The 27,748-nt window shown below is 36.7% G+C and overlaps 2 protein-coding genes and 1 long non-coding RNA gene across 7 annotated transcripts; 1 reads left to right on the top strand and 2 right to left on the bottom strand.

Annotated features, from left to right (window-relative positions):
- The first annotated feature begins 139 nt into the window (after positions 1–139).
- On the top strand, positions 140–8,448 carry LOC135680603 (uncharacterized). Of its 3 annotated transcripts, XR_010515488.1 has the most exons (5): positions 140–278; positions 4,921–6,515; positions 7,279–7,533; positions 7,704–7,872; positions 8,139–8,448. It is a non-coding gene; the product is annotated as an uncharacterized LOC135680603 (long non-coding RNA). The 3 variants fall into 3 exon arrangements; XR_010515487.1 differs by lacking the exon at positions 140–278 and having other exon boundaries at positions 4,364–6,515; XR_010515489.1 differs by lacking the exons at positions 140–278; positions 7,704–7,872 and having other exon boundaries at positions 4,364–6,515; positions 7,279–7,642.
- On the bottom strand, positions 7,835–16,683 carry LOC135680602 (uncharacterized). Its single transcript, XM_065194641.1, has 9 exons — positions 15,752–16,683; positions 13,940–14,069; positions 13,369–13,856; positions 13,194–13,274; positions 12,961–13,059; positions 12,086–12,199; positions 11,895–11,978; positions 10,187–10,258; positions 7,835–8,694 (listed from the first exon to the last, which is right to left on the bottom strand). The coding sequence occupies exons 1-9, from the start codon at positions 15,956–15,958 to the stop codon at positions 8,566–8,568; spliced, it is 1,404 nt and encodes a 467-aa protein (XP_065050713.1). The 5' UTR covers positions 15,959–16,683; the 3' UTR covers positions 7,835–8,565.
- Positions 16,684–18,257: 1,574 nt separating this feature from the next.
- Positions 18,258–27,452, bottom strand: LOC103994372 (uncharacterized). 3 transcript variants are annotated; one of them, XM_065194642.1, is made up of 9 exons: positions 27,237–27,452; positions 23,974–24,045; positions 23,364–23,453; positions 21,848–21,890; positions 20,489–20,595; positions 19,509–19,604; positions 18,953–19,143; positions 18,792–18,861; positions 18,258–18,647 (listed from the first exon to the last, which is right to left on the bottom strand). In XM_065194642.1, exons 1-9 carry the CDS (start codon positions 27,312–27,314, stop codon positions 18,537–18,539), a joined length of 858 nt encoding a protein of 285 aa, XP_065050714.1. In that variant the 5' UTR covers positions 27,315–27,452; the 3' UTR covers positions 18,258–18,536. The 3 variants fall into 3 exon arrangements, with proteins under 3 accessions (XP_065050714.1, XP_065050715.1, XP_065050716.1); XM_065194643.1 differs by lacking the exon at positions 23,364–23,453; XM_065194644.1 differs by lacking the exons at positions 23,364–23,453; positions 23,974–24,045.
- Positions 27,453–27,748: the final 296 nt, after the last annotated feature.

The following is a 27,748-nucleotide window of genomic DNA, read 5'->3' on the forward strand; positions in this document are numbered from 1 at the left end:
GGAGTGGGGAGATGCGCCGCGGAAGGTGGGAGGAAAGGGGGGAGGGGGTCGGTGGAGGGGATCCGGCTACGAATCGGCGAGGGTCCGCACGTGCGGGAGGTCCCCCCGGAGTCAGCCACCGACGGCCTCGGCAGGCGAACCCTTGCGATCGGACGGACGAGATCGGCGGATCGGAGGGATGTGTCGGCGGAAGACGAGACACAGCCGACGAGTTGCGCAACGTGGCCTCGCATCGCGCTCTCCGGTCACCGTAAAACGACAAAGCACAGAGGAGAGAGGTGAGTACGTGCTCATTCCATGTGCATTTGGATCGACTTTACCCAATTAACAATTGCAACAATAATAGCATGTGTTTTAGATTAGAGTTAGTCAAAAGCATCCAACGAAATCAATTAATAAATCAAACATAATGATCAACAAGTTAGATTACATTGGTTTAGTCTTGATTTTGACATTTGTGATCAACAAGAACATGGATCTTAATTAGTAATTATGTTATGACATAGGGAACCAGATAGTTGGAAAATGCTTATATATATGCTACAAATTTGATGTGCTTGATCTCCAATTGTTGGAAGGAATCATGTGATGTGGTGTCAGGCAAAGTCTTCACTTCCTGGAGGGGTTGATGGGGGGGCAAAAACAACATGAATGTTAGTATACTGCCACATTTTGGCACACCAGTGAATTGATATGATCCAAATTGACAATTTAAAAGAAGAATTTTCCCTTAGTCATTTCTTGGAGCGGTTGATGGGGGACAAAACAGTAAGGATATTAGGATAATGCCACAGTTTGGCACACCAGCAAATTGGTATTATCCAAATTGAGTATAAAAAAGAACAATGTTCCCTTTGTGAATGATCTGAACACCCCCATGACAACTTCTGTATCTCCATAATTTTCTTTCTATCACGCAACTGACTTCATGATCCAACTTGTACATTATGCTCTCATAACCATTCTAAATGCTGCTCGTCTCATATCTGTCTCACTGACCAATCCTTCGACATTGTGGATCGTACTCTGTTCTTTGATGCATTGAACGTGTGATCGAGCGTTAGGTTTGAGTGGATTGAAAATAGTTTAGAAAGGCTACTTTGTTAGATATGTGAAGGGTTGGTGCAAAGCATTGTATGATAAAAAATGAGGAACCAACCACCTTATTCCTCCTACTTCTAAAGAAATTCCCTTGGCAGCACACGGGGCCATCAAGAACTTGTTAAATATTTCCATAACATGTTTATCTATTTATTTATCTTCATGATGTGTTAATTTTCTTGTTCGTGGCATTTTCCTCCATTAATTATTGTACCTTTTCCTTTTTTTCTCTAACCTCATGTTTCTCAATCATCGTCTCATTGAAGAAGTGTTTTAGTTAGGTACGTTAGCTGACATGAAACCGATTATAGAAAACCTTAGATCAAACTCAAGGATCTAGTCAATTACATGAACAACATGCATTTATGTAGTTGGCTGTTAAGATATGAGATAAGAGAGAGAAAGATGAAAGGAGAGCAATAGGAGGAAAGAAACATGAGAGATTAGTCCTTAGATACAGGTAGAGGTACGACAGAGATATAGATCTAACTTTAGACTTGTTTATCTTAAATTGGCAGTGACATATGGCTTAATAATAGAGTTTTGATTTGTCCACTTAATTATATTCTCTCAACTCAAATTTGTTTTACATGTATATAAAGAGAAACATAGAATAGATATAGATACGTCATGATCAAATAGAGAATGTTGATAAAGGTTCATCCGCAGTCAATAGACCATAAATAATGTCAAGACCAGTACATACCTATTGCATTGACTGTAGAACTAAACAAGTTTGAGGAAAAATTCTAAATCTTTATTGGATTCTCAAGGAGGAACATGAAGTTATCTGAGAGCCAAAGAAGACAATAATTTCCTTAGTGAATGAGAAGAAAAAAATATATTTTTTGTATGGTAATTTTTAGATGCTTAGGTGTCAGTTTTTTCTGAATTTTTATTTTGATATGACTAGTTTGTGTTTGCATCCCAGTGGGGCAGAGGTCAGGTCCAAATCAAGCAGTAAATTAGGTGGTCCCATCATATAAGACTTGAGGAAAAAGAAGTTTGCATCCCCCATTTTATGTAGAGGCATGGAGATTATATGAGTACAAATATAGCATTCAATAAAGGATTAGAAGATATCATCTCTATTAGTAAGGAACATAGCTAACTTGGTCTGTGAGAAAAGAAATAAACTCTCACCAAACAAAATTCTATTCTGATCATTTAGCTTTTCAAAACATTAAAAAAAATCTAAAAAATATCATAGATAAATCCTTTTAATCGGGTATAATAGGATTTGTGGAACTTGCAATCCTCTTTATTTGTTTGCCTTATACTTCATCATGATATCAGATCAAGTCTATCGATCCTCGACTTTGATACCATGGAGTGAGAGCAAGAAAATAGAGCTGCACATGATAAACCCTGGAAGATAAAGGTAAAATTCATCAAAGGACTAAAAGAGATCAATTGAAAAATTAATGTCAAACCCCAGAGGATAAATGTGACACACATTAAGGGATTTAAGGAGATAAACTAAAAAGTTTCATGTTTAAACAAGCTGGGGTGATTGTAACTTTATCCTAGCCAATGAGATCTAAATGCTTCAAACAAACAAATAAAATTTCTATACTATGAAAAATAAAACAAAGAAAGATAGGAGGTGCTAGGTCGAAAATCTATATTAAGAACACATTGTCATATAGTTACATATCCATTTTTACTTGTAATTAAGTTCAAATGTCATCTTTTACTAAGAATAAAAACAAGATAGTTACTCTGTACAACATAGTAATCGAATAAGCCAGTAGTTAAATAATTAACAGATTTGATAACAATATAATCAAAATTATTTTCACTAATTAGTTACTGTATAAAGTTTTGAGTCTGAGATGAAAGCCATACTTATTAAATGTTCTAGAGTTCAAGTGTCAGCATGAGCATGAGATCATTCTTTAAATTGCATTTCCAAGCTAAATGCAGGATTGCAGAAGTTATCAGAACTTCTACCAGCTTAATTTAGCAGCTCGTTCTTCATATTACTGTTGCAGATCGCCACTGGACATGACTGCACCTTTCAATGTAAACCATCACAAAGTTTGCAAGCTAAACAGGGTATAAATTCTCTATCAGAAAGAATGATTAGGTAGAACCAATTAATAAAGTTGAACTGATCTGACCTTTTCAAGGATCTTATGATGTGTGTTTACCTAACCTTATCTTTATTCTATAAACGTACTGCCCAAAGAAAGTAGAAGGAAGAGTTGCCAGCATGTACATCATAATCTAAACTAATCCGTATTAGGGCACAAGTTAATGGCATCAAGAACATTAGTAGCTCACTGTCTGGCATAAGAATCCAATGAACATGAGTTCTTCCAGTAATTACTTGTACAGAAGAATTAGTCCTTTGAGAGTGATCTGAACTGAAAGTGACATTTCTTCTAATTCATGTTAATTGGTGTACTATTGAGCATCTTTGGGGAATTTACACAGGAAAGCTCTTTTCTTCAATCATCCTTTTTTTATGTCCTTGGTTGTGTTCTATCATGGTAACCATTGTTGTCGCTGATACCAATTTATTGGGATGAAAATGATATGATATAAATTCTTAACAACAAAAGCAGATGCTGTGCACGTAAATTCTTGGAAGTTGCATTATGTGACATCAGTCTAGTATTGGTCGATTCTTGATAACACTGCTCCCAGAATGTATGTTGTCTATGGATTACATCCTGAAGGATGAAAGGACCATGGCCGTGCAGCAGTACGGTTAGGGCATCACTTCCTTATGGGGACACATTTTTTAATGCTCTTGATGACAACCCACCAACCAACGCTTGTGGCATCAACCAGGCAATTCAATATGCTCGGGAGAAATAAATGCAGTTACTGCAAGTCCCAGTATATCATGTTTGATTGTCTGTGGCAGCAGGAGTTAACCTCTCTCTCTCTCTCTCTATATATATATATATATATGTATATATATATGTATATGTATATGTATATATATATGTATATGTATATATATTTGTATATATGTATGTATATATATATATATGTATGTATATATATATATATGTATGTATATATATATGTATATGTATATATATATATATATATGTATATATATATATATACATATATATATATATATATATACATATACATATACATATGTATATATACATATACATATATATATATACATATACATATATATATATACATATACATATATATATATACATATACATATATATATATACATATATATATATATATATATATGTGTGTGTGTGTGTGTGTGTGTGTGTAATGTGAACAATGTTCAAGAATCCTTTGTCCTATATTATCTGATAGATTGCACTAATGACATCTATGGATACTGCCATTACCAGGGCTTTCTGCAGCTTTTTTAGTCATCTTTCTTGTCTGATATCTTGCTTTTCCAAGATTTTCTGATATTTTCTGAGATGGTGCATGTTGGTTGGAGCCCATCAGCTTATCACTTTAAACATTATAATTGCGAAGGATTGACACTCTATCTGCTAGTTTTACATACTCTATGAACAAAACTAATCATTATACAATGTCCTTCAATTTTCTCATTCGACATTCATGTATTCTTGGTACTGAGGTACTCTGTGAATCTTTTGTACATGCATCAAGGTGAGATAGAACAAGATAAATCCAAGGTAATATTTAGTCGTCCCTTGAATGGTCTTTATCAGCAGCATGCATGAACATTTATGAGCTTTATCCGAAAATGTAGCTCATAATGTTTGATGGTGATGGGACTTCCTTGCAAGAACAGTAGGCTGCCATGTCAACTATTTTCTCAGAGTAAGGTTAAACTAATCTGAACTATTTCAGGGACATCATTTCTGAGAGGAAACTGCAGCTCAGAGGATCAAAGAACAAGTAGTAATATTCTGACCTCAATTTTCTATAGAGCTCTTTCCTCGATTTGGCATTTTTAATGGTAGATTAAGTAGTCTTCCCTGCTAGTTCTCATTCATGTGTTTTGTCAGTCTCTATTGTTGTGTTCTATTACTGTCGGTGATGTATAGGAATAACTGTTTATATTCTTGATCATACACCTTAAAGTGTAAACATCATTTCTGTGGATTCTCCTCTTGTTTGATTACCTTTTTATCAGCAGATTCAGCAATAAAAAACGGATGAATTTCCCAAGAAACAAAGCTTGCAATGCTAGAACATCTGTGGGGCATAAGCTTTGTGAAGGGAATACTGATTAAGATGGTATAAACATGTTCAAAGAAATTTATAAATTCTCTGGTTAGAAAGAATAGGTGGTGAATTAGAATTGGTCAATATGAGAAGATATGGGCTAAAACTAAGAAAGCTTTACTAGAAATAACAAAAAGAGATAAAAATGCCCTTGATTGAATTATAAATATTTTCTTAGAGCAGAAAAGGTAAATGTGGTCAAAGAATTATATAAAATGTCAAATATCCAAAGTAATTACTTTGATAGCATTTCCAGATTGGTCTGTTTCAACTCCCAGTTGATCACAATTGGAGCTTTTGACAAGTCCAAGTATTCTATTCTGTGTTTCCTTGTCAGTCATCATTTACTTCTCAAAAGTGATGGGAGACCTTCTGCAAATCTATGTAATAGCTGCAGTATCCCACAGGGCCCCTTCCAAATTGGATGATAACCTTCATCTAGTCAAAGAATCATGGCACCCCTTCAGGGAAGGTGGATTTGGATGTCTGGTAGATGAGACAATCACATCAAGCAATGCATCCCAAAAGCATACAGGTGTTGGGCAGCCTTAATTGCAGTAGATGAGACAGCTCAGTTCTAGCTGCAGCTAAGATTTCATTAGTTTGGTCTCTTTAATGTTACCATGACTCAGTCCAGACATTTGCAAGTTCTTCATCTGATCTGAAAACAACCTTTTACTGTTCAATTTTCCGTGTTTTGTTTACTTGTACATCTCTTTATGTATGAACTGAAAACAAGAAGAAAGAGAACTGAATGCTCTTGGTTTAGTAATTGATAGAATATATTTTTCCGATCTTATATAGTTGGGGACATTACGTTCGTTAGTGTCACTGTATCCATCTGTCTATGAATTATTGTTGAATGATGTGGTTGTGGTTATGATTGACAGTACCTCTTCAGGTTGCCTGTAGCTGTAGGTGGTAGTGTGTCTGAGTGTGATGCATGGAATTAATGGCTATCAAACATGCAACAGTTTTATTCTAGCTTTATCTGTGATAGATGCATGGTCTTACAGTGACATCTGAAATAGAAAGCACTCAACAGAAATGATCGAGTGGTTGTCACTGTTGTACAAAGCTATTGGTGAGTGGTCAACCTCTTTTGATTGATTTGTCTTTCATGGCATGTCTCTAACTGGGTTTTGTAGGAATGAGACTCAGCAAGGAGCGAAACCAATGCAAGTAAAAGTATATACAGAAACGCTTTTGCAGTTCAGGTAAGTAGCTTAGCTTAGCTTAGATGATATCAAGCCGCAAGATATGCCATGACAATTTCCAAACACATGCACTAGATGGAGCACCTTTAATTTCTTTGATTTTGTTGTTATTTTTTCGTGCAACTTGAATGTTGTTATCTTACCGCATAGCAAAATGTGACGGTTCTCAGATAAGTTTTGATGTCATGATAAGATTATTCCTCAGACATTTATAGTTTAATTTGCAAGAACTTCCTTTTATATATATATTGTCAAGATCGCACATTTAGATTTTACATTGACGGAAGCCTCATGCACTATGCTACTCTTTAGTTTAATGATCGTTCTTGTTAATCCATCAGTTTCAATCTTTATCCGTCCAATATCACATGAACAGTGCAAGTCGGTATCTTATTTCATAGAGCCCTTTCAATAGTTCACAAACAGAGGTCACTAAAGACTCAATCTTATATCATAGATGTGTTATGTCATTTGAAAATCTATGCTCAATTGGAAGTAATGTCTTTAGGTGCTTATGCTAGTGTTGATGTTTGGTTGCATAAAATGGATCTTATCCCATTGTCACATGACAAACAACTATGAATACAGTTCTTCTGTGTGTGTTCATTTCTTCAGACAACATTTTGCACTGCGCTAACAAGAGAGTCTCAGCCCATAAGATAAATTGCATTGAGTCATACACAGTAAGATATGCACATTGTAAGTCTCCTTATGAGTTTTTTATTATGACTCATAATAAAGCCAGAATAATTTTTTTTATCAGAGTTGTTTGCTCCACCAAATTCAGTGACTGCATTCTGTGGAGGTTTGATATTGACCTCAGTATGGCACCTTCAAGACTGAAGACAAGCATTAGGAAATTTGCACTGCCAAATCCACAAATGGAGAGATCAATTTATGCTCGGGGAAAGCTTGAAAACTAGTGATTATTGTTGTTGAAGTATCTCAAGAGAGGCTAAAGTGATCATGAAGTTCATTCACCATAAAGTTACTGTGGAAATCAAGAATCACATGAGAGGTGATGGTGATTGTTGATGAAGTGATAGTGTAGTTCACTCACCATCAAATTAGATCATCTCCATTTTCCAGAAAAAAGGAAAAATCCATCATCCAATAATAATAGCCATGTGAGTTTTTTTTTTATTTTTATTGATTGGCTGCTAATCATGATATCAGAATTCTCTGCAGACCATTTCCATCAACAATTATTATGAGCTGATACAGAAAAACTCAAACAGAACCATTGGCACTCTCTGCAAGCAAAGAGCTCCAACCTTCAAAAGAAGACTAAAATACCAATCTGTTTAGATGCAAAAATGGAAGGCATAGACAGTCATATAATGTAGTTGCAATAGAGGTGATCTGCCACAGATGCTACATAAAGTGAATTGCTTGATGCATCAATCACCAGTGTTTCTTTACAAGTTTGCCTACCCTAGATTAGTAGCTTTCTACTCTACAAAATATGACAGGACATTGATAACCTAAATAAAACATGCCTCTAATTTATTTACAGATTGTCCCATTATAGCATTTTTTTCTTTTTAATTTTCATATGAATGTCGGAGAAAGACTCTCCTTTTGCTTCTCCAGTGTTCTGATTCAATTGTCCGCATTTTGCAGGGCCACAACTGCCGAAACCATGATAACCTTCCTGTCGTTTTCCACATTAAGATTTCATGACAAAGAGATTGACCTTCTCCGCAAGTCATATGACCACACATTGCTCTACTATCGGCGAGTTCATCTAGTGCAACTAATCACTCTTCTAGTCCATCTATTCTCAAGAAGCCTGCTTACTCAGAATGAGACTTCATCATTTGGCTGGTGCGATATTCCTTCTAGTGCTTCTTCTTTTGTAATATTGACAAAACAAGAAATTCTTCCAATTAAATATTCACCTAATTATCTTCAATTATGGTAATTTTCGCCATGGTCTCATGCTTTTCTGGTTAATCTTGAACGGCCAGCTTTTTCTACGTTTCTGAGTCTCCGAGAATATTATGCCAGATGCTAAAGCCTGCTGAAGCCACAGCTCAAACTCATCATCCTAAACAATCATCTCAGCATCCAATCCCCAAGGATATCTGGAGGAATTGGATCGCAGCCCTGTCTTGTCCAAACCAACCATGTTCACATGAAAAGTTGGCCCATGAGTGTCAGGCCTACATTCCATTCCCTGCAAACAAGGATTTCAAGGAGTTATATGCAAAGGACTAGACAAACTATAGCAGTTTTATATTTTCTTCAATGATTCATGCAAGTTTCTTTAAGTCAATGCATGATCACAGACATATGGTCTTAAGTTTCTTGAGGCTTTGCCTACTGAATGAACCATATAGGACCTGTATTTCCTTCCCCATTACCTGGATTTGCCAAATTAAATAATCTTAAACTAGTAGTTGGGTCATGTTGCAAAATGCATAACCTGAGTTTCACCATGATTGTATGAAAAACAGAGCAATATCAGTGGCTTTGTTGGAGTACAATTACTATTCCATAGCAAACTACTATATTGTTAATTATCATAATTCCATTAGGTCAGGTAACCGTAATCTCCGTCAAAGACAGAAAAGGGATATTGATGCATCTGATGATTTCTTTGGAACAAAGGGCTAAGAAAAATCTTCCTTCAGGCCTCTTCTGGAAAGCCTTTGTGACTACTTAGGCTTCTCAATTCTTATATAGACAATACCAAATGTGCCTCACTCATTTATGCTTCTTACAAGACAAATGTTGTAAGACTGGCCATGCAACCATAGCGCAGGCATAACAAAAAGCTGGCTCTAATTTATAATCTGTGTTGACAGACTGCTTGAAGTAACACGTTAAGGGTTATAATGCTCAATCCTTAAACATGCAGCAATCACTGGGACAGATTCAACAATCAGTGCATCATACAAGGACACGAAGAACAGCTATTATGTGTATAATTAGTTGTTGCTTGGAACATAAAAGTTGGTTCGAGTGAAAAATGTGCAAATAGAATGGTAGCAAGCTTTATATGACAACATAAAAAATGTGGTGCCAGAATGCTTAAACAAGTTTTTGCAAGCATGGCGTATTTCAATGTGGATAATGTTATCATTAGGTGCTTCTTTGTCCCTTAATTCAGGCTTTTAAATCACTTTTATGATGTCAAAATGTACCTATCCTATAACCATGCTGCTATTCAGGTTGAATAATTATTGATCATTTTTCCGAAAGAAAAAATAAATTGTATAAGAGCAGTCCATATAACGATAATAAGTGAAAGCTTACACCGACCGTTTATGCCACACCAAAGCTACAATGGCAAGACTATATTTGGCCAAGGACGAATTAATCTTCAATAAAATTTCAACCTCCCTAATTCAACAACAACAAGCTGGAATGTGTCAACTTACTTTGGGTTAGCTGCATAGATTTTTTGTTGTTATTGAGCCTTCGACTTTCTCATCAGCTCTCCATTATTAAACATGACAGATTGACATCAACTGACTAAATTATAAAAATTAAAGCCAATTGCAAGTGGTAATATGCATATGCATCTCCGTCGATAACTACTAATCTAATCATCAATAGCATATTTCTTCAAGTAAAAGGAACCCATCAAATGTAAGTAAAATTTTATGATTTTACAAAACATAAAAAATGCAACAGATGATAAAACATTAAAAAAACAATCTGACCTGACAAGAAGCCCACTCGGACACATCAAATATTTTGCTCTCTGCACATACAAAAGCTCGTGGTATTTCAACCTAAAAAGGCAAGAAATTCATAGCCAAAATGATTAACAACATAATGCAACATTAGATCCAACAGTTAAAACTAAAATGTCTCGGTCATTTTATACTAATAGACATCTGATGACCATAGGCAAGAGCAAGGATTTTAATTTCGAATAATACCGTCTGTACCGGGCGATACGTAGTGGTCCGCCAACAGACCGGTACGTGGACCGCTCGCTAATGGGTGGTACCATCGATTGGGGCTGCTTCCGCCCCGTTATCACCCTAAATCGGTCGATGACTCGCCGCCCACTACCGGGTGATATTAGCCGAGGGAGAGACAAGGGACAAGAAAGAAGAGGGAGAAGAAGAGGGAAAAGAAAAGGGAGAACCTAGAGATCCGGCGCCACTCTCCCTCGACGATCCCGATCTGTCGTTGGACGTTGCAGATCAGATGTCGCCTCCTCGTCTGAGGCGATGAGACCTCGGCGTCGTCGGGGACTTCTTCTCATTCGCGCGGGGAGAAGAAGCCTCATCCTCACGCGGGCAGAAAAAGGAGGCAACGTCGCCATATATATATATATATATATATATATATATATATATATATATATATATAGCGATACACCCTGGTGTACTGTTCGGTACTCTGTATCGTACCATACCAAGCTATGCTCGAAACATTGGTACGGTACAAAATTACGATCCTTGGGCAAGAGCATTAAAAGTTTTTCTTTCTTTCCATGAAAAAGGCAAAACAAAAGGGTAAAGTAATGTATCTAGTTAATTTTGTCAAATGGAAATCCATGGTACCAACTCCACCAATCAGTTTCTAGGACAAAACTCTTGCAGCATGCCAAATTGGTAACTATAGGCAAACTGCTGATGGAACTACCATAAGATGTAACACCAACTGCAAATAAGACTTGCATCTGTGGTCCAAGATACTATGTAGACAAAGGATTCACCTTATTATGTTCCTCATATTTTTGCACGTATATTTACAGACTCTGTAGCATTACAAAAGAGATTAGTTAAAGGTAAAAAGAATAAAGGCATTATTTTATGTCTGTCTGTTCTCTCGTGCATGGTTCTCAGAAACAAAAAATGATATATCCACTCTAATTGGAAGTGGCAATTGTTCCAAACAACCAATAGCTTAGTGTTACAACAAACAACATGATCAGTGTGGCAGTTGTTCTCAGAAATTGTGATATATCTGATCACAATTTGGATTGATAAATGATTGAGCTATGTTTGGTCATCTCTAGATTGATTTCTACAGTTCAAACACTAGTTAAAGCAGGTCAGTGTGAACCAACCAGCGGAATTTTGGTATGAGCCAAAAAACACACACTAGGTTGGCACCAGATCTTCACCTGAGTGCCATATATGTTCAACATGTATCAGCTTGACTCTCCAACACTAATATCTGACGTATGATCCCATATTCATTTGTATAAAGGCAGTCGAGATGTATACAAAGGCATTCTTATAGTTATAAAGACTTAAAGAATATATAGCATCCATTGTTTTTGTTTAACATAAGCATAACTGACAACACCTAAAAAGCCTCAAAGTAAAGAAGAAAATTAACATATAATATACTAAAAAACTGTGATGCTGAAGAGAGGAAAACCTATATGTACTTAAACATAAACAATACCTTCCGAGGTGGCATAACAACTGGTGAGCACCCACTTTCTACCCACCCATCTCCGTCTTTGGCTTGATGATATTGGGAGCAATCCTGATTTAACAGAATATCATAATAAGACTCCAAAGGTCACATAACATTCTTCGCATGTGAAGATGTAAACAAAAATAATCATGTCTAAAATTAGATTAGTGTCTCACCTGACACCACCTTGCCTTGGCTTTACTTCTATTAGTGCATATCCATATATGAGAATTTCCACACTTTGTGCACTCAATACACCTAGATTCTTCGGAACGGTACTCCACTGCACCCTGTAGTATGATGTGATCAGATAATAGCCAAGTACTTTGGATCCCACAAAATAACTAGTTTGAATGTACATAGGGCAAGAGAATAATCCAAAGTGACATTCCAAAGTGAAAATTTGACAATAAAAGATGCACACACTGGGTCAAAACATAAATAAAGGGGATAGAAGCAAATATTTAGTCAGATAACCACCCAACACTGGTCGTTCCACATTGAAGATGATGCTCAAAAAATATATAAACACATCTCTTAACTATTCCTTGAAAAAAGGCACAAACCCGAAAAAGAAGTTCTTCCTTTACAATGTTCTTCTGACGAAATACTGCCAAAAATACATAATAGCAAGAGAAAATCTGTAGTTTCTATGCTAAACAAACTCATCAAGAATCTTTGCAGGTCAATTGGGTCATAGGTGAATCAAGAAATTACACGATAAATTTTGATAAAGTTTACAAAAAGCACAGAATACTCTTGAATGAGAGTGTACATCATGCCAAAGCAACTGGGAGCAACATTTGGACAGTTTAACTTTAAAGACCATCTCCTGTGCAAGGATACCTACCTTAAACGTATTCTATTAAGACCTTCAGATTCAGATGCATGACAAACATTTATTACAAAGTAACTACTTTAGCATTCAGTACTACAAAAACTGAATGCATGGGATGTGAGCTGATAGGACATGTATTTATAACTACAAGTTTGAAAATATAAAAAAATGACAAAGTTGTGCCACACATTTTATACATCATGATATATATACCTGTTGAGATGTTACAGAAGACCTGTGACACACTCTCCCAGATTCTTCCTTCCTCAATTGTTCATCATAGTTTTTCTTCTTTGTGAAATCTGAAAGAACCTGAGTTTTTTTTCCTTTTTGCTTATTAGTCAAAAACTATAATATAAACATATGGAAAAAAGAAATCAGACCATGAATTATTTCTGTATTACTCAGGAGACCAAGAAAAAAATTATTTTCTAGATATAATTTACCTCATATGCACACCGAAGCTTTTTAAACGATTCACAAGCTAATGAATTTCCCATATTTTTGTCAGGATGCACAAGCAAGACCTAGGAATTCATAGACACAAGTTAACTTGTGACATGCTATGCATCAGATAAGGCTATTTTAACTGAAGCAACATTTCTGTGCCAAGTTGCAGACCTTTTTATGGTATTCCTTCTTCAATATATTAGGATCAACATCCTTATTCCTAAGAAAGCCCAGAACTTCATAATGGTTTGAGCTGTTCATTATCCTTTCTATCTCAACGAACGAAGTCAAGTCCACTATGTTAACCTTACTAGAGGAAGCATCCTTCTGAGTATTTGGCATGTTTGATACCTTGGGTGTTGCGCAAGATGATTTAGAATATGTCACGTCTTCAGTCTCTTTAGACAGAGGGAAATTTTCACTGTCAAAAGGAAAGTCTTCTATAACCTGTTCTGGTTCCTTTTGCTCTTTAACATGTATGCCTTTACCATTACCATCATATCCTTGTAGCAACTTATTCAATATGTCATTGGAAATAAAAGAAATATTTAATGACAAAAGAACTCCACGCAATCCAACATGAGCATTGACACAATAAACTGCATAAGCAGTTGCCATTAAAATCAAGAACCGTGCATGATTCAGAGAAAACATATAACCTGCACACAATCAAAATCCCCTCAATAGAAACATCTAGCAAGAGATTAACGTAAACCTAAACAGGGTAAAATGATTTTCATACCTCCAACTATTAATAGCATTGTTGTTATCCAAACATAGCCAGACATCCGCATGATCAAAATGCCATAAAACCCAACGATCAAGAGCCCAGGTGTGAAGCCCAAATAGTGAATTGCAGCAGCAGCAGCTCCCTGATGAAACACATTTATATGTATATTTAGCAGAACCTACTGGACTTCCTCATATAAAAATTTCCAATGGTTAAATTACTTCTCCCATATTGATAGACTATTTCACGAGCAAGAGCATATATTTGTTAGTGAAATACTAAACACAGAAGATCTCAAACAAACAAAATCAAGCACAGTGCAGGAAATGAAGTTCACTGTTAATCTGAGCACAAAAAAGAAAGCAGGCTGGAGATTTTGAATTTATCCTATCCTATTGCTAAAAGTAGGAGATGAAGTGAGGGGAAGAAGTGATAGCATACAACCATGAGTCCCTTACAGATACCAGATAGAAAAGAAGCGTGTGTGCCAGAATTTTGTCATCAAACGAATTAATATCAATTAGATAACTTCATAATTGCTTCTTCAAAGTGACATCTAGATACAACAAGTAGAAAATAACTTGTTTCCAAATTTCTATAACAAAGGTTGGAGTTTCCTACAACCATCTGCATACACAGTGACTATATATGATATTTATATTTATAAAGTATTAAATAAATAAAGAAACCACATATTTCAGGTAGAAGATGTTTCTAAAAAGAGGTTTAAAGCAAAAAAGAACATTACCTTTCACTTCATATTTTATAACTATATGCAGAAACATTATGCATATTTTAATACATGAATAGATATCAACCATCTGTGATTCATGGGGTTGACATCAGAACCCCAGTAGCAGTTAAATGTGCAAATCTTTAGTGACATTGCAATAGAAGACTATGATCGACAAAAACAATCTATTTTGAGTTGAAACATCTACCTTGTAAAAGAAAAAAAAAATGAATTTACATATAATATACTAATCCTATTGTGATATTCATGATATTATACTGTAAGTTTGACATGTCCCTACGTATCCAACAATAAAATTCATGTAAGCCACCTGATGGTAGGGACAACCATTTCATGAATCAGTTTCAACCCAAGCATGCTCCAATCTAGCTTCTAAAACAATAATAACTGTAAAGCATTTCCAACACTCAACAGCTTGATCAGAAGGATATCATCTATTTCTACAATGTTAGTCTCAAGCAAGTACAAAGTGTATATGTATATGCCTTCTTGTCTGTTTTCGTAAATGAACATACATATTGTCCCCAAAAAAGAACATGATAAGTGTTCCAAATAAGCCACATCAAGGAAACTGAAACTATAACTTCCATGCACAGAACATATACTTACTGTCAGGTAGTGAAACTGTAAAATAGACAGTCTAAAACGAAAGTGCCAAGGTAATGGAATAAGCAACTAAACCATATAGGGAATCATATGCCAATATCCAGGTCATAACAGTATTAACTTCCACTTGACCATATAACGCAGGGAAGTGATTTATGAGAGGGGAAACCGCACCTACAAATAGTGAGTAGCACCTGATGATGATGCCAAAATGTCCTGCCACTTTGTCAACATCATAAACACTAACCAGTAATAGAACCAGATAAACCAAGAAATACATATACACTAAAAGAAGTAGATAGCAAAAAGAGACAGAATGGAACTTGAAGCTAACTGTGATCAGATACAAATACCTAAAACATATCACATAACCAGCTCTGTTTCAAATAGAACGTGGAAAACAAGATTATGACAATAGAAAGTGGTTTCCTTTGCAGAAAGTTATATCAAGAGCAAGAACCAACCAGACTAAGAAGCACATAAACAAGCGAAGTCACAGAAGTCGAGCAAAGGAAGCAACTCCACAAAATGATGAATAGAGCTGTTGTACCCAAGGTAACCAGGGACCTCAAGCCTCCCACCACAGAATCCCTCCAACGCAACAGCAACCCGAAAAGAAACCCTCGAGCAACTGTGAACCAGCCGTAAACCAACCGGCAGTGCCGGTCCATTAGAAACACGAGTTTCTCCTCAGCGCAGCTCGCAGCAACTCGGTCACTCACGAAGACCTGCCTCTGAGATCGAATCCATTCCTACGATTTCTTGAACCAGTCTACACTACCGCCCGCTGATGCCACAATGATACGATGCTAATCACAACCCCTCGAAGACAAAACCAAAACCACATCACCTGAACGCCCCATCGAGAACCACGATGCAATCTTGCAACACAAAGCAAGATTTGGCTCAGCAACTCCCATAGGCGATCGTCATAACTGTTCCAGAAACCACTTTTCTTGGAGGATCGAGCAGATCTCTCGGCTCAACGACTCCTCCATCACCTCCGCCATCCCGCAATCATCTTCACCCGCGGAAGAAAAGGAAAAAACGGCAAACGTCGTCACATCTTTCTGCATGAGACCAACCAAGATTCCCGATTTTCCTTCCTCCAGCTCATCTCGCACAACCCCCTAACCCTCTCCGCCAACCCGGCCGGGGGGAAGGAGAAGAAGAAAATAAACGACGATTTAGGGGAGAAGGAGGGGACCTTGGGTGGACGCCGAGGACCAAATGCAATGTTCCTTCTACGAGAAGCTATTTGTAAAGAAGAATCACAAGATGATGACACGGGATTGCGACAAACCCCAACTTTGTCTGGGCGTTCTGCGTCTTTTGGTTCGGCCTCCGGCACTGCTCGTGCAAAAAGCGAAGAGTGGAGGCGTAGACGGTGGCGGGTAAAGGGTTAAAGATAGGCGAGTCGGCAGCACAAGACAACAAAGGGAGAGGAGATGATGATGATCATCATGATGATCATGATCATGATCATGATGATTATTTCATTTTCTTTTTCCTTTTTGGTGAATTTTCAAGTTGTTTATTTTCTTTATAAACTTAATTTTTTTTTCTGTAGCAATTAAATCCTTTTATCATTTTAAAAATATAGATTTGCTTGAAAATTATTGATTTTATTTTTTTTAATTTTTGGCCGACTTGTTTTAAATACATAATATGCATCACATGTAATAATAAAATATCGTATGATAATAATATTAATTCAAAATATTCAAACTCTTTGAACCTTTTAAAATATAATTTTTTTTCTATGATATTCGATTTGTCTGTGAATTATTATACAAGCGATAAGCCTCGAGTTTGAATCCATGTGAGAGCATCATCATTTAATATAATAATTTTTTATTTTTTAAAGAACGAAGGTGAGTGTGATCATAACTCAGTTGTTTTTTATTTTTTTTGTGATTTTAAATACACACTAAATATCATATAGCAATACAATATGTCGAAAATAACAAAATTAAAATTTATAAAAATGATTTTCTAATTAAATTGGAATTCATGACTAATATGTTGATCAAAGTCAATTCCTTCAAAAAATTATGTTGATCATGATGATTACAATTCAACTTAGCTTTCTAATTGGCTTCACCTATCCACACAAAATATCACATTGTAGTTGTATGTGTAAGGAAAAGGAAAAGGGAAATCTAAGTTCACAAGAATAAAAACTTTAGCAATTGGTTTGGATTGTCATGAAAATTGATCAGATCATGTGCATGACAAGCTACATTAGTTGACCTAACAACTATACAACACCATAACACTCCATAGACCACCAATTTTTCATATTATATTATATGATAATCTAAGTCATAGTCAGCAGGGGAGTGAATGACATTATTGTTGTCCTTTGTTTTTTTTGTTGATGTGATGTCTTGACATGTTTATGAAGTATAAAGGAGATCACAAGGGAATCAATGATGGTAATGTTGTTCTTTTCTCGATGTGATGTCTTATCATCTTTGTATAAAAGTAGTGAAAGGTCGATACAACAATTTATATATATATATGTGTGCATATACAATAGTTGAGTATGATAGCTGTTGTAGAATAATCTCCATATGTGCACAGACAGCATGATGATGGATCATTGGAAACATCTAAACTATGTCAGTGGGAGTGAGCATGAGAACATGGGGAAGAAGAATCATTGGCAGAAGAGAAGGCTTGGGTGGATGGGTGGACATGTTGACATTAGAAGAGAAAAAGAAAGAAAATGACAACACTGGGGAGATCCAAAGGAAAGTGACCCTCAACCGCACTGCATCCTTCAAAATTTGCTCATGGAAGAGAAGTAATCTGAGTATTTGGTGAAATGCATCTAATTTCTTGACAATTGCACGAAACCGATCTGCTTTGACAATCACTTGGGCGGCCGAAATAGGTTTTCGACCCAAGTAATGCGCCTTTAGAGGTAGTAATACACAATTTTCATTAAGTAGTTCACAATAGAAATTGACAAGCTCAAAAGATGAGATGGATTGCCTTCAACACATTTGTATCTTAGTACAGACCAAACATTAATCTGATGCTTCTCCATTAAAATCATGCGGTAGCTCATAAAGGGCTCCGACTTCCACTCATGTGAATTTTACACTGTTGGGCATGCTCATCATCGATAAATTTTCCAAGACAATGATAAGCAAGCCGATCGAAATAAATTAGGTATGGTTATAGAAAGAAAGATCTTACACCACTACGACAATCCCGAATGGGGACGGAGAGAGGTCCATGCTAGTTTCCCATCATGTGATCTAGCCCTCCTGCCCGAAGAGATGACACCAGGTTTGCTCCAGCCACATTGTGCAGCAGTTGTTGAAGCCATCGGTAGGTTGCTGGGTCATCCTACGATAAAAGTAAATGACACAGTTAATGTTTCATATCACTAAACAGCTGATGGCAGTACTTCGTAACTTTATTGAAGTATTGCTGGCATCAAAATGAGTGGAAAGGGTTGTGTGGTAGATATGGTTATGGAGTAGCACTTACGCGAAGACACCTGTTGAAGGTCCCATCTTTCAACATCACTGGGAGACCCCTGGTGAGAGCTTTACATGCCCTGTAAATGAGGACGCAAATATACAAAGAATAGGTTCTAACAGAAGATGGAAATCAATATATTTACTACAGTAATGACTGGCAAAACAGACCTTCCATTTTCTGACAGCCTGAGGTAACATCTGATTATATGCTTCAACAACCTTGTAGAAGGTTGCTCCACAAGTGATACGACCATATTAGCTAGGATCACATCAACAGCAAAGAACCGCTCAAAGGTGGCACAGACATGTTGAAGCCCCAGATTATCAAACAAGATCTTCTGAACAATAAATGTAGCCACCTAACAGAAGAGAGATCTTTGTAAAGTCAATGACCCACAAGAGAACTATGAACCCATTTTAATTGGTCCTTCTCCCTGGCAACAATAACAGGCATCATGAGGTTTAGTGTCAGTCAATGGTGACTGATCCTACAACTTCTTCTACTTTATTTACTGGAATAAGGAGTCATCCCTCTGTCATCATGATGATGATACTATGAAAGATGAGAACATTGGGCCATATGCAGCACCTCCCACAAGCAGAAGATCAAGTTTAATAGGTTAGGATCAAAATGGCAGCCCTGACAATCTGCAGAATGCTAACGTTGCCGAAAGAATAAACTGTTCGGTATTAAAGGAAAAAAATGGTGACATATATTACGCACTGTTTTTGAAAGTTCACCGCCCAGCTCCATGGTGCGTAAACATAGCGGAATTATTTCAGTTTGGAGAAGAAAACTGATGGCCTCAGGATCATCGACCTACATAGGTAACACACGCATGCTCATGATTTGTTATTTGAAATCTAAAGGTGCCAATACAATGAATAAAAAATACTATCAAAATTGAAGAATTATGTGAGTAATTCAGAGATAAACGACTTAGCACCGAAAAATAGACGTGCAAATGAAGCACTATGTACCTTGAATTGTACAATATTTAGTTGCTCTTATCTCATAAGAAAGAGAAAGCCAGTGGTTTCAGTTATTCTTTACCTTATTGATTTGGATTAGCAGCTAAGGAGATGACAGGTTTTTCACCCATATATTGTGTGTGTCATGATATTATGCAACTTCTATAAAATGAACTTCAAAGCTTGATTAAAAATTACTGTAATATGCAAGTATTCCTAAATTGATGAGGTGGGTGATGTAATTACCAGAGACCCCATTCATGCTTAATCCAACTAAGCCACCCCTTAAAAAAAATGCTAGTGCATGTAGCTTATATACCAAGAAGAAGAACTTCTATTCAAGGTTCGCAATACCGTACTGTACCGGAGTTTCGACCTGGGCTTGATACTGCTACATTACTGCTACAGTACCGGGCATTATAATTGCGTACTGCTACAGTACTGCTACTGTAGCAGTGCCGGACCGGTAACAGACGGTCCGCGTACCGGAAGCCTATCGGACCGGTACGTACCGCCCATACCGGGCGGTACGGATCGGTACTGCAAACCATGCTTCTATTACTACGCATGGTGAAGTTAACAAGAAGTTATGCTAATGAGAATCGTTAGGTTTGTATGGATCTAGAAGGAACGGAGAGAAAAAGAGATTATCATGAAGAATGTCGACAAACTAAAATCAACAAGTAGATGATAGGAATGAGATAAGCAGCAATCATTTCAATTTATAAATACCTTAACTAGAGCCCCAATCACTCCCAAGCTGGCAAGCCGCAAGTGCTCAAATGGTCTTGTTTTGCTTGTGGTATTTAAAATCGGGTACAGATATAGAGGTATATGTGCTGTAAAAATTATTAAATTAAGATACAAAAAGAGGCATCAATGGATATATTCTGAAAGTATTAACTACAACGCAATATATGGGGATAAGAAAATTTTCATCAACAAAGAGAAATGGTTTTAAAGAACATGCAACACAACAACAGGTTCAGATAGTATACTAGTATCACATGAAATATAACATAGGCTTTTCACTGTAAGATATGTAGCAGTTACAATTTGCAGAAACGTGTGTTCAGCAGATCTATTTTCAAGGTGACCAGTAGTGAGACAGTTACAATATCACCAAGGAGATAATGAAATAGGCTGCTGCTCTCATATATGAAGCTAGTATTTTTTTCATTCTACCGATTTTTTTCTTTTTTGGCAAAGGGTAAGTGGTGAAGACGGATCTTGATCCAGGACCTCAGTGATGTGACAAAGTCTTTAGCTAAGCTAGCTACGACTGACCTTCACTACTGGTACAGCTATAATATGATTATTATATATGACAATCTTTTCCTTATTTTTTTTCAACTTCTCTTTTTCTTTCTTTGCTTCCTGGAGGATGCTCGTGCCAGCAAGCCAGTGCACCAATCTATGCTTACTGTACCACTCCGCCAGCCCGCAAGAATGTGGTAGTTGGTACATACTTGTAGTTAAATCCTTACTATGAAGCAAGGAAGGTGCTAAGCTAACTTGGATCTACAAATAGTCCAGCAAGAGAGCAAGGTGGTGCAAACACTATTAAGACATAAAAGCCCATTGTAACAAGAAGAATGGAAGAACAAAAGCAAGACTTCCACCCAATTGTCTCTGCTAACAACCCTTAGGCAAGAAAGAGTATGGAATAGATGTTCACCACCAACTCTATAGAAGTAATGTTGTATAATCTGAACCTTGAAAAAGGAAAAAGAGTCTAAAATCTACTCCCATTTGTTCTACGAGTAAACTAGGATAAAATGCAGTATAATAAAAAGTCCCATGAGGCAATTTCAGGTTTGTCAAGGATCACTACGTAAATTTTATGGAAGTTTGTAGAGAAACTAAAACAGAAGCATGCAGTTAAAAAACTTCATAAATTTAACCAATTCTTCATGTAATCCTAAAGAAGCCAAGAGGTGTAAATTCTGCATGGCATATGGACTATAGGAACTTAACTATGCACAGAAACAACATATGAGCTGCAATGTTCACAAATCAAGCATGACCAACACCTGACAGTGTGCCCATAACATTAGCTTCATTTAAGATAATAAGGAGTCCACCAATTACCATTTAAGAAAAGAATTTGTGTATCCGGGTGCGATGCAACACACTGCAGAATTAATAAAAAGACAATATGAAAATAATCAGATCACAGTGACAGCAAAGTAGCATGGCAAAAAGCTCTTTCTAAAAGATCACAATAAGCAATTTTTAAAGAAACAAAAGGCGCACCAACTAGCAAGTCAAAATACATAGAGAATACACTACCTCATTGATGCTGCAGTGCACAAAAAACACTATACATGCCACAATATCATGGCAGGCACACCTTTATGTTTGCTTAGACATATATGAAAGATGATTTAAGTCGCTCATCATTCTGAATGTGCAATGTCTGCCATAAGATTTACTCTTTGACCAGAACTAGTCCTACGTGTGCTTTTTTTGGTGTAACATCTAAATCTACTACGTCCAAGATGGACACAAGTAGTAGCAGGATAACATGTCTCAAATATGAACAATTCCTTCAGTATTAGTTGGCTAAATCACTCTGTTTATATTATATTCAGGTTTAAAGAAATCAATAGAGTTGATAAAGTGCCCTAACCCACAAAGTCATACTCTACATTTAACAGCTCATCTGTACCCACCTCCATGAGGGCTCAATTGAGGGTGCCTTTCCGACTGTTCATCCAAGCAGTCATGGAAAAAAGAAAACGAGGAGGAAGAAAAGCATAGGAAGAGAAGTAAAATAGAGCAGACCACAAAACAAGGCTCTTGCCAATGTGGTGGAGTCTAAAGAGAGTCAATGTATATAATCTTACCTCTACATGCAGGGATGTTTCCGTGACTCGAGCCCAAGTCACCTAAGTTGCAAAGGAGCAACCTCTCATGATACCAAGATCGATATTACGTGCAGATAAATATTGAAAACCTTCAGACTTATATTAATTAAACTTAAAACATCTAAGCAGAAAAAAGATGTCTCAAGTTGAATTGTGCTGATGAAGTACTTGCTATGAGATTTCAAATTGTGCAGTGACCTTAACTATTCTCATAGTTATGTCTACTTCAATAAATTTTTGTGGCTTCAAACGTTGCTCCATGTTTCTCACTGTGGTTAGCAAGTAGTAGTCATTGATGATAATCATTTTCCATATCTTATTGTGAAGCCTTTTAATATGCTGCCATCAAAACAAGTTTCTTTGGTTCAATTGTGGGTTCTGGTAGGGAGGTAGAATTGGTAGCACTGTCTCTCCCTTACAGTATTGGCTGTACTTCAGCAGACATGAGCAAATCCAAAGGTATGTACATTTACTCCTTGATGCATCACTATCACATATTCATCAAACAAAGCACAACATGGAGAGATTCTGATGAGCAGATTAGATTTCATGTCCATAGATGTCTCCCACAGTGTCATGGGCATAACACATGTCAAGTGTCCAATCAAAGCACTCACTCAAATAAACATTTATGATTATCACGTAAAAACACAAAGAAAACTACGCAAAATAACTGAGTAAGTAGTTTTCTCTAAAGAATTTCAAATTAAAAAAAAACTTATAAGCAAGCAATTGACCTGAAGAAGAGCAAGAGCATTGCAAACTCGATTTGATACATCTGGTGACAGTGTTGGAGGTGAAAGAGCAGGATAAATTGAAACTATCTCCTGCCAATGAGGGGACCATACAGCATAAACAAGTCATCTAATCTTGAGTGATATCCACAAACCAAATTGACTGGTTTACCACAGGCAAATCTATTTTATCAATGAAACATTCATATTATTCAAGTCCATAAGGGGTTGAAGGGCATTTGTAGGCACTTGAAGCAAGATGTAACTTTACATACATATTTAATCGAATCATCTACCTTCACTCATGGGATGTTGATCTACATAAATATGTAAACCATCACAATGAGTTTGTACCATATCACTATTGCTATGACAAACACATTTTTTATCTCTTCTTGTAAGTTTCCATAAAGTAGTTTTCCTCAAACAATGAAGCAATTATAAACTCCATTCCTTCTATGGAATTATAGTAGGAAGAGGTCAAGAGGTGAGCAAGCACAATAAATCAGATTTAGATTACATCTCGGATGAACTCTTTTATGCAGCATCAAAATTAAACCAACATAGAAGAAATTATGCACTTCAACACACTGACAATCGAAAACATGCACACCTGAAGGAGAATTGTGATAGTGCCATAAGAATACCACAACAATGGAGCCAAATGTTGAAAAATGTCCCTTTTCTGCAAGAAAGAGAGAAGCTATATGTATTCATTTGTGAAGATCAGAAACACAAGAGAGCTTTTCTTGTTACAAGAAGGTTTAAATCAAGTATTTTAAGAAAAGAAAGCATCCATGCTTTCATTTCCATGTGTTTCTGATTCTAAAACAGTTCCTCAAAATCCAACAAAAGAGCAATGAATTGGAATATCTATCCAATGTAATTGAGACCTTTGATTCCCAAACAAGACTATCCAATATTTTTATAATAGGAAGTCTTAGCGAACATGATAGCAAGGATCGCCATTTCACCTGTATCAGTATGAAACGGGCAGCACGTACAAGTCTGATCTGCCATATAAAAGGGAAAGTAGGAAACCCTAAATCGCACTTCCTGGCTGCCTCCACTTCTCATGCAGCCGCGATCGATGTTGTGAGCCTATGATTTCTCACTGTGATTTCTCGCCTCTGTGTTCTCACCATGATCGGAGCCTTTGCTTCTCACGCAGGTGCTAGCGGCAACCTCCGCTGGCCACGACCTCGCTGCACACCACCACCGCAAAATATTTGCCCCAATCACTTCTCAAGTATGTCTCTTCTCTTCTTCCTCTTCCTCTACCTCCTTTCACCGCTGCTTCCTCTTCTTCCTCTTCCTCTACCTCCTTTCACCGCTGCTTCCTCTTCTTCCCTCTTTCTTCCTCCTTCCTCCATTGTCCCTTCCTCTTCTCCTTTTTCTTCCTCTGCAAAACACCACACTTATAGGTGTACCATGTTTCGATACACTCATACAAACCAGTACATACTGACCTGACAAATCTCCGACACGAGTCCAATACCCACAATGGCGAACCTTGCAAGATAGTCCTAGTTTTATTGGAACTACTGCCTAATTTCAATTTCTATTGGGCTTGAACCATTTGATCTTTCTTAATCTATGACCTTTAATTAGAGTAACTAAAGTATTATAATTACCTATTTGCTAATCACTTTAGGAAATCCTTCAAGAATAAAACATCATCATGATTACTAAAACTTTCTCAAGATTTCCTAACCTAAAAAGGAATAAGTGACACAAAAGTCTTTCCTAATCAGTGGAAGAAATCAAATTATCATATTCCAGAAATAATATAGCCTGTCCAAGAAGCCTTTTTAAGTAGAATTTCTTTCCAATTATGAAATGCATTGTTGGTATCTACTTTCTTTTTTGCATTAGTTAATGAATATAGCAGCATAAGTTTTATTCATAGGGGCTATAAATTTAACAAATAGTTGAGAGATTTATTTGGAGAAGATGTCTATCTTCCCCCCTAAATTTCTTTTGTAACCAATTTTTCTAACAATTCTCCTTCCAAATTAGTAAAGAATCATATAGATAAAACTTAAAAGAACAAGTACTATTTTGGCAGGCTTTAAGGTTTCATCCCATTTATTATTCTTCTTATACTTCTCAAAGGAAGAAACAAAATTAATGGGAGAAAAGGAATGCCTGTGCATGAATATATATGTGTGTTTGTGCTTCAAACGGTGCATGTGTGAGTGTCTATCCACATATGAGAGGTTTCAGGTGTGTGCGCGCATGTCCCTGCATGTATGAGTGTATAGAGAGGATTAAAGAGACTATCTCCTCAGAAGAACTCCTGGTTGCCAGAAATGGCAATTGTTGTAGCATACAGGATAAGCAGAAATGGCAATTGTAGCATACTAATAAGATGGATAAGAAAAATCCCACAAGTATCGATTTTGAAACACTAGACACTTGAGCTTAGAATTTACTGACCTCAAGGTCTTATGATTACCTGGAAATCAAAGACTCAGTATATAACAACACAATCAACAACCTTGCATACCAAAAACCTTTTCGGTCATAAGATTAATTGAACTTTATAGTCAAACTGATGGGTAATTACAAAAGGCATTTACAGAAATAAGTGTCACTGATATTGAATGTTAGAGATAGATGGATGATAATATAGTGAACAAAGAAAAGAGTCATTTTTGTGGTTATTCTCAAAAGAAAAAGTATATGCATTTGTGGTAAGTTGGGACAGCACCATCAATAAGAAAATAATGCAAGATTGCACTAAGATGTTTCATATGTCAAAATTCAAAAGAAGAAAATACACTGCACAAGAGATACAAGGTTCTAGAAAGAGGATAAAAATCAGAGGAACTTAGTTAAATAAGGACATGGCCCTTCTACAATCTAGAAAGTCACAAGTCATGAAATAAGATCCATACGGCTGAAAAGCAACAACCTTAAATGTGGCTGTCGATCCTATCCTGAGCTCATCTCACAAATTTAATTTATTTCCAAAAAAATTGCTTCCAAATTAAACATTAAAAAAGAAAGCTAGCCAAATTATACATGGAAGATCCAAGACTATATGGGTTTTATAAGAACAAATTGGAAAGCATAAGATCCTAGAGCGATCTGATCTAATAAGCATGCAAAAAAGATGAGTTTCAACACAGGGCAGACTTTTTTAAGATTAGTAGCTAACACAATAACATTCGTCAAGCTTCAGCTAAAAAACATATCAACATACTTGCAAGAAACTGTCCAACCTTAACTGTAGCTTGAGAAAATTTGTTAGCAGGGGCATGTACACATGGGCTTCATTACAAAATTATTTCAAGTGAAGCAACAATGACGGATGTTAACTTAAGGTGAATGATCTCAAGAAACCCTAAGATTATAAATATAGATAAGCTAGTTATCTACCAAAAAAAAGGTTGAAACTTGCCCTCGAAGTGGTTCTGAAGTGGAAAATTTTAAACACTTTCCTCCGTTGTAAGTTCTTTCTTTCAAACGTGCCCTTCAGTTTACTTCCGTCATAGGCAGCCTCATCTTCCTAACTTTACCTTTTCCTTTCTAGTAAATAGGAGAGAAATTAAAAAAAAGTTTTCGTGCTTCGTTTCATCCCCTGATGCATCCTTTTTTAAGTGAAGGCTGTGATGATTGGAACGTCTGTGACTCTTGTCCGAGGTACTCCTCGTCAAAGTATCTTTCACCTTTCCCACTAACCACGAAAAGTAACAGCGTTTACCTATCAAACCCCCCAACAATTCTTCCCTTTAAATTTTTTTGCGAACTGTGAGAACTAAAACAGAACAGCTTTTTCCAGGTATATTTTGACCTACAGTAATCGAAGAAACAGGCGTTCGAGGAAGACGAGACGGAAAATAGGGATAGAGGGGTCGGAGGGAGCGCGACCTTGGACAGATCGAAGAGGGCGTGCTCTCTGAGCTCTGGATCGCAGAGGTCCAACACGAGCTGCTCCACCGACGCCATCTTCCGGCCCGTGACCGGCTGGCCGGCAGCGGCGGGGGCGACCGGAGAGGGGGAATCGGTACCTCCTCCTAAGAAAGCGCCGCTTATGGAGAGAGAGGGGAGAAGGTTCGTCGGTCTTCCCAAGCCGTGACCCGAACAGAAGAGGACACCAGAGGAGAGAGAGGAGAAGAGAAAGGAAGTCGCGACGTGTCCGAAGCCTTGCGGTTTGTCATATATATATGTGTGTGTATATATATATATATATATATATATACATACATATATATACATTATATATACATATATGTATATGTATATATATATATATATGTATGTACGTATATACATTGTATTGTAACTTATAATATTTCCATAAAACTATTTTTTAAAATTTTATTTAATCTCTTATTATATTTTTGTAAGTTAACTTGATTAAGATTAAGAGAGATTATGTT

This window comes from Musa acuminata, chromosome BXJ1-8, assembly GCF_036884655.1.
Source record: "Musa acuminata AAA Group cultivar baxijiao chromosome BXJ1-8, Cavendish_Baxijiao_AAA, whole genome shotgun sequence".
In the NCBI taxonomy this organism is placed as follows: domain Eukaryota; kingdom Viridiplantae; phylum Streptophyta; class Magnoliopsida; order Zingiberales; family Musaceae; genus Musa; species Musa acuminata.

Excerpts from the sequence above, each read along its gene's own strand:
- LOC135680602 (XM_065194641.1), bottom strand. The coding sequence starts at position 15,958 with ATGGACCGGCACTGCCGGTTGGTTTACGGCTGGTTCACAGTTGCTCGA. Across the intron at positions 14,070-15,751 it reads TTTATGTGCTTCTTAGTCTG|GGAGCTGCTGCTGCTGCAAT; the intron begins GTTGGTTCTTGC and ends GTGTTTCATCAG. Across the intron at positions 13,857-13,939 it reads AATGCTATTAATAGTTGGAG|GTTATATGTTTTCTCTGAAT; the intron begins GTATGAAAATCA and ends GATTGTGTGCAG.
- LOC103994372 (XM_065194642.1), bottom strand. The coding sequence starts at position 27,314 with ATGGCGTCGGTGGAGCAGCTCGTGTTGGACCTCTGCGATCCAGAGCTC. Across the intron at positions 23,454-23,973 it reads CTATCACAATTCTCCTTCAG|GAGATAGTTTCAATTTATCC; the intron begins GTGTGCATGTTT and ends CCTCATTGGCAG. Across the intron at positions 19,144-19,508 it reads GCGGTGAACTTTCAAAAACA|GTGGCTACATTTATTGTTCA; the intron begins GTGCGTAATATA and ends CTCTTCTGTTAG.